Source organism: Austrofundulus limnaeus, unplaced genomic scaffold (genome assembly GCF_001266775.1).
Source record: "Austrofundulus limnaeus strain Quisiro unplaced genomic scaffold, Austrofundulus_limnaeus-1.0 Scaffold144, whole genome shotgun sequence".
NCBI classification, from domain to species: Eukaryota; Metazoa; Chordata; class Actinopteri; order Cyprinodontiformes; family Rivulidae; genus Austrofundulus; species Austrofundulus limnaeus.
In genome coordinates, this window is record NW_013952546.1 from 1,246,567 (window position 1) to 1,254,121 (window position 7,555).

General features: G+C 39.3%; 1 protein-coding gene across 1 annotated transcript in view; it reads right to left on the reverse strand.

The window, feature by feature from the left end:
- Positions 1–2,007: 2,007 nt before the first annotated feature.
- Positions 2,008–7,555, reverse strand: part of thsd7ab (thrombospondin, type I, domain containing 7Ab) — a gene marked incomplete at its 5' end in the record, with an annotated part of 51,309 nt that continues 45,761 nt past the window's right edge. The window contains 2 exon segments of the mRNA XM_014016412.1: positions 2,008–3,646; positions 7,034–7,121. Of these exon segments, the coding sequence (XP_013871866.1) occupies positions 3,556–3,646; positions 7,034–7,121 (179 nt within the window).

The window sequence follows — 7,555 nt, forward strand, 5'->3', positions numbered from 1 at the left end:
AATTAATTAATTAATTATTTTAATCAATCACTTGGAGAAAGTTTTGGGGCAGCAAAGGCTCATGGAAAATTTCATAAATTGCTAAAATCTGAACATTTGTGGTCTTATAAAGTGTGCAAATCTACATATTCACTTTCATGATTAATTGTAATATAAAGATAAATAAGGCACCAGTCTCTCTGCACTGCAGCCTCTTTATAAAGTCATTGGGTCAGTTTTAAAACTTACCTGTCAGGATTTTCTGTAATGCATAGATTTAAAATAGGCCTCGAACAAAACAGGATTTAAGTTGATTAAAAAACACATTTTTTATCATCTTAACATGTCCGTGCCGTCGTCGTTGCGCTGCTGTGTTTTGTACATGTGGAGAAACTCACCCGCTCGTGTTGACGTCTAAATRTGATGTACTTTTAGAGGATTTAAGCCCATTTACAGAAAAAYACCAAAAAGCTGTTGCTGAGATGTTTAGGACATCATAGTACAGATTTATTTTCCAGCCTGTATGACAGTTGCTGCTTTCAAATATCACTCAGCAGCTATGAGCTGAATGACACAACCGCAAACTATTTATCCTACATATAAAAATAGCAGTGTTGAATGTATTGTGTTGATATTTAACATTATTTCTACATTAAATAGGATTTTCCTGCACCTGCTAAGATTATGAAATTTGACTCTTTCAGGTTTTAAGTGGATCTGAGTGATATTTTGCAAACAATAGCTGGTAATTCTAAGATTTTTTTTTCACGATTTTAAAAATTTCTAGGATTCTGGAAAACAGCAGCTCTGTTCAGTTGATTAGTTGACAGCTTTAAGCTTTTACTGATTTAAAATGGTGTTTATTTTCAGATGTTGGCTAATAAAAAGGAAGTGTCTTTTCAAAATAAGCTTTTAAATCATCAAGCTATGTTTAATTTGTTTGGTTTTGAGATTAATTTCCTCCTACAGTGGCACCCTGTGGTTGTTTGACGGCAYGAGCCAGAACATTTTCAGCTTCTTAAAGTGATCCCCGATTAGTTATAACATTAGACTTTTTTTGATAAAGATTTATTTTAACTGTAAAATAAAGACTGTAAAAATACTGTAGTTTTGTAAATTTTTAAAAATATATTTTAATACGGACGGAGTCATTTTATTTACACACAAAGCATTCTGGGTAAATGATGACGTGGATAGGTCCTCGGTGCGAGGTGCTAGCGAGCTATATCCACCCTGAAGGTTAATSTTGGACAATATCTGATGATCGACTCTTTTAAATGAAACCAGAGAGCGTTGACAGAGAGGAGAAGGTAGAAATGACTCAGCCTGGAACTGAAAATATGGATGGAGGACAACAGAGCTGCTTCATGGAAGAACAACCTCAGCTTAGCCTGTTAGCTTTAGCGCCGACGCTATATTGCCTTATATGTATTAGCTCGGTGCTAGCGCGACAAACAAGCTAAACTGAGGTCCTCCATCCATATTTTCAGTTACAGGCTGAGTCATTTGTGCGTTCCCCTCTCTGTCATGTGGATGGAGGACCTCAGTGATGAGAGGAGAATGTGTAGCACTGAGCTAATATATATGGTGATAGCACCGGGGCTAATGTTAAAGCTAACAGGCTAAGCTGAGGTTCTTCTTCCATGAAGCAGCTCTGTTGTCCTCCATCCATATTTTCAGTTACAAGCTGAGTCATTTCTACCTTCTCCTCTCTGTCAACGCTCTCTGGTTTCATTTAAAAGAGTCGATCATCAGATATTGTCCAAGATTAACCTTCAGGGTGGATTTAGCTCATTAGGACCTATCCACGTCACCATTTACCCAGAATGCTTTGCGTGTAAATAAAATGGCCCCGTACGTGTAATATATTTTTAAACTTTTACTTAAAAATTATAAAAACTAAACAGCCTACAATATCTTTACAGTCTTTATTTTACAGTTAAAATATGTTTAGCAAGTAAAGTCTAATGTTACAACTAATCATGGATCGCTTTTAAAAAAAAAGTAAATGACTTCATGACCACCATATGTTTTGTTGACAACCTTGTTCGCGTTTATTTTCAGTAATTCTCTCCATACATACGAACAAACTGTACAAAACAATCGRATCTTTGTCTTTTTTTGTTTCCCTCTTTTTTGTCACAACATACAACAATATCATACACCCACTTTGCAATACAAAATAAATGTACACGTACTTTTTTTTTCAAAAAAATAAAAAAACATTATTTACAAATTTCACGAAAAAAAGTAAACATTCTCCACATCAGTTTTTTTTCTCCACACTGAACTCAGAAGAAGCATGTTCGTATCGACATATTGTATATTTTATTTGTACATTTGTGTGTTCGTTTTGTTTTTAAATATATTTTTTATCTCTACAAAGTGAGACTGAAAACAATAGAGCATCTATGATATGGTTAGTACATGAGGAAGGTGTACAAACGCACCGGTTTCCTACAAGAAACAGATTTTAGCTTTGTTAAATTTGCCGTAGAGTATATTTGCCCTGTTAAACGAGCAGTTCTGTTTAATTGGCGTCAGTAAGGCAGAAATGACATTTGCGCGATGTGAATGGCTTCAGTTTTTCTCCACTTTGTGTGTTCAGGTAAACGGTAAGAAAATGAACCAAATCATTTAAAAACAAAACCACCCGCTGATATCAGAGTTGCGTCTGGGCAGAAATAAGGTGAGAACACCAAACGAGATCTACAAACCACAAAAATGTACTTTACTACAACCAAAAAGAAAAAAAACCTCAGCTGTGAGAAATAAAATCTATACATGTTATTTACTCCACACCTGTTTCTGTGAACTCTGAATGTCCTGGTGTTGTCGGCTGCTCCTCTGCTGTCCGGTTCTGTTTGTGGAAGAGGCAGTGTTTTATGGCAATAGAAGGTAGAAGTCACGTGTGCATATCATGCTGCACTAATATAGTGCAATGTAGTGCCTGAAAGAAAGCAAGGACAAACAGGCAGGCAGTAGTTTCCAGGCTTCTCCTCCATCAGCATCACACGGATCAGTTTATCCCACAAACACAGGCTTGTGCGCCTCTGAATCAAGCAGAAAAAAACCTTCCTTTTGTTCAAGACTGGAAAAGAGATTTGAGTCAAAACCCGGTTGAGGATTGAGGGAGAAGGAATCCAAACCTTTTGATGGAGATTTTCTCCTCCCTCCTCCTCTTCCCTGCGGTGACTTTTGGCAACGTACGAAGCGTCAGAGCATCCAAAGCCTCCAGCTACTCAGCGTTTTCTGGGACGAGCGGAATAAGCGAGCGCCGGGCGGGTGCTGCTGTCTGCACCCGGCCTTTTTATGCTCACAGTTAACGATGAGGAACATGTTGGGTCGGGGGAAAGAGAAAATATTTCACTGAGCTGGAGGTCAGGGAGGCTCTGACAAAATTAAAAAAAGGAAAGAAAAGTGGAGTTAACAGAGCTCGACTTAAACCGGTTAACAGAACTGTGTTTCTGCTAAGAGGATTATCTGTGATGTGTCCATTCATGCTGCAGACGTCCATGTCCCTGGCTGTGACGGCGTGATGAAGTGGTGACAGGTGAAGCGCTCGGCGAGTCGTCTCTACATGTCCGTGTCCCCGTCGTAGGCCAGAGTCAGAGGTTTTAGTCGGTTGTTTTGCTGCCTCTGTCTCTGAGGTCTCTTTGGCTTTTTGCTGCGTGAACAGATGGGAACAGGGTTAGAAGGAGGGCCGAACCACGACCACGCAGATCGTGACCTGTGTGTGTGTGTGTGTGTGTGTGTTGTAGGTGGAAACATGAACGGCAGATGAAATGAGCCACAATGACGTGAATGATAGCCTCTCAGATATCTTATTACTAAAGATTTGCAACATCATTTTCACTTGGTTGATGCTGGTCGATCCGTCTTTTACTACTTTTCTGTGGTCCAGGAGGGAAACCTAGACCCCTCTTCAACGACACTCCAGGCCAGGCTATAATTCCTCTAGTGAGTTCTGGTCTGCCCCGGGGTCTGATCCCAGTGGGACTAAGGCTGAGTCCAGCCACCCTATAAAGCAAGCCCATATTTTATGCTGCTACAGATTGTACCCTAAATCCACTGCTATAGAGAAAATAAGACATGTTTCTACTCTTAGGCCTTGCTGCCATTAAAATACACATTTTGATCAGGCAGTAAGAAGGACAGCCCACTTAGTAACTGAAGTTTTATGCCATTTCTTCAAAATGATGCAACGCTTCAAAATGTAAACTACAGAGATAATCAGAAGAGCAAACAATTTAATAATAATGGTAAATAAATAAATAAATAAATAAATAATATTCTAACCTAAAAGGAACATACCACTTATTTAGAATAAAACCAATCGGGTTTAAGAATGATCTTAAGGAGGGCTGCACAATATATAGAAAATTTAGCCTGTGCAATGTGCATAACACAAAAACTGCATAAACGCTYAGTTCAAAAGTTTGCATTTACGAATTTTGTTACTCAGACAGAAGCTTGAAGTATTTCACCAATCAAACAGAGCCCTTCATGCATTTGGTCAGCTGGATGGATCTCCATATTTTTCACTAGTTCATGCTTGAGTGGATTATTATTTTTTGCTCTGAACACAGAGCATGACATCAACACTACGTATTTATGTATTTGTTTATTTATCTCAAGTCAAATCATGATGGCAGTATTAAAGACACGTGGCAGGTTTCTCTGATATCGTGTAGTCCTAATCTCAATTAAAGAAAAGTGAAAATTTGCTTAAATTAATTTGAACATGAACAATGTAGTTTCCTGATTTSCCACAAGAGGGCGGCGTTATATCATCCAGAAACACTCCTTTTAGTTTMAACTATTTCAAATTGGTTAATATTCAGCTGCTGTTGGTTGATCCTTTAACAAAAAACATAAAATCATATGTTTATAATCAACACGTGCAGCTACCTAARTACATTTCTGTTGGGATTAACGAGACAGTGTTTAGGACAAAACTGGRACTTAATTTTTGTATAAACACACAATATGTTCCTAAAGTGTTTCGCTGATGTGATGAATCTTAAATAAGCTTAATCTTCTTGCAGTATACGGTGTTTAAAACCTTCAGGCCATTAGTGCTAGTCAGTTTTTAAAAAATGGCCTRAAGCTTTGTACACAGTACTTTGCGGGAGGATTAAGTGTAATTTGCTTCAGTTTTTCATTTTATAGCTGTGTAAGCACATTAAAATGTTTTAGTTTCCTAAATCAATTCAGTCGACTGATTTACACTCACTACTTTTAGACAAAAACATGTAGTTTTTGCAAAAYGAGTGTTTGCTGTGAGCAGTGCTGGATTATTTTTAATCCTCTCTGTCAGATTAACACTTTAGAAACACCTCATCATGTTGTGTGTTCGTACAGCTGGGTTCACTAAAAATAATGTTTTCACACAACCCAGTAAAAACATCTAAACTAACACAGGTTCTCAGTGTTTCAGCAGATGCACCGGATATATTTTATTTTCTATGAACTAGAAATGTTACAGGCAACATGCTGACATTAAGTTGGCATGTTTGAGCTTATTTCACTGACGTTAATCCACACCTAAAGTTTCATTTTGACCAGAATGATGAGCTAATGGCTAGTCCAAGAAGAGACTAAACTAAAACCTGGATTGCTGTAGTGGAAACAAGTTCAAATAAAGAGCTGAATGGAAGCAGCTGAAGTTCAAACATGTCCCACCCTGATGATGTCGAGGAGGGGTGTGAGGGTCTCTGAGCTCTTTCAGGAGATGAATAGCCTCATAGCAGTAGTAGCTAACACTTCCTGATGAATAACAGTAATATAAAACTCAGTGGTGTTGTATAAAATAGCATTTTAAAATCCATGAAATGTTTGTGATGTTTTAAGACAACAGCAATCATTAAAGCGCCCAGTGTGCTGCAGCTGAACCGCCAAAAATGTGTCATTTTGTTCGTATTATTGACATTTCGGCATGTTCTGGTGGCAACCCACGGACTGAACTTTATATCTTCCTCCACATTAGAACTTGTGTGATTGGTCTGAAGTTTGTGGGAGTGTTTGTTTATGCTGAAAGTTCTCAGATGYTGAATTTGCTTAAAAAAATTAAAACTACTCGCTTCCAGAAGCTGATTGCTGTAGGCTACCAGGATGCAGACATTTATAAAGATAGTCAAACGGTTAAAAAGTCATGGAGATAAAAAAGATGTTGTGCACWGAGGAATCTGATAAAAACTGTGGAGCTTTAACCAGGACAGATTTATGGAAAAATAACTTTCTCTACTTTGTAGACTCCAGTGGGAAGAAACCCTGTGCAGTGGGTTTCCCAGGAGCTCGGCACGTTGTGTCTCAGGGGCTATGGAAGGTGTGTGTGACAAGGAACGACCACGTGACCGTGTGTTGTCCGGTTGGCTGCTGAGCGACCAYACTGAGCGCTTTARTCTTGTCCTCATCTCTTGATTCTGGTCAGAATGAAACTATTTCTGCAAACTGAGGTCATTCAGAGAACTCCCCTTCAGAGGATGGGATTAAACAACTGTGGGAAACTTGTGTTTACACACTGATCCATCAACTACATGGGTCAGATATGAAGAACTGCAGGATCTACATGATCTAAAAGGAACTAATAAAACATCTGTTTTGTTTTTCCTCACCTGCACCTTCACTCAGTCAGGCTGAACATTGGACACTTTTCCAGAGCTCTCAGGGAAATTCAGGGACTGCAGGAGCTTTATAGTGGGGGGGCGGGGATGTGTTGGGGGGACTGAACCCTCCACATCCTCATTAACTACTGCTGGTTTGAGCCAGCTCTTGGCATTCAGGACAGATGTAGACCATCTCATGCGAGTTGCGGCCCATCCACACGGCCGTCATGGCCGCCCCGTTGGCGTCAGGCTCCTGGGCCTTCAGAGAGTGCTGCAGCCTGGCACAGAGGCTGCTGCCCTCACACSGGGCAAAAGAAATGAAGACAAGATGACGTGAAGGAGGGCATGCTTCAACTCAAAGTGGGTGGGGATAAAAAAACAAAGAATGGTTTGATGAATGAGGGGGGGAGGCTGACAAACGAGGGGGATCACACTCATCAACTCACCAAGCTAGGTATATCATAGACACTATGAAAATGAGGAGCACAAAGGCTCCGGCTGCTACACCGTACACCCACATCTTCAGCTTCCCATCTGTGGAGGAGGAGGCTCATCAGTTTGTCGCTTCGCACTTAAACAAGTCGTTAAATTAACTGAAACACAACGTTGTGTGTTAGAGCTTCTTTCTGCTAATTTAACCTAATAATACAGCTCATTGTTTACAGTGCAGGTTTCCTCAGATGAAACCGGTTTCTGCTGTTTATACAGAAAATAAATCTACATTAAAATCAGTGGTTCTGTAAATGTCACGTATCATAATTTTATCAGAGTCTGACAGATCAAAATAAACTACTTGCAGAAATTTACAAACTCCAGCAAATCTTTTCCAAGATGTAAATTAATTTGCATCCAAAAAGAAAAAAATTGTRYAGGTCTTCTGGATGGGTTCTTCTCTAATGAAACGTTTCGTCTCTCCTCCAAGAGACTTCTTCAGTCTGAGAGTTCCAGGCAAAATTCAGGCTTTTAAG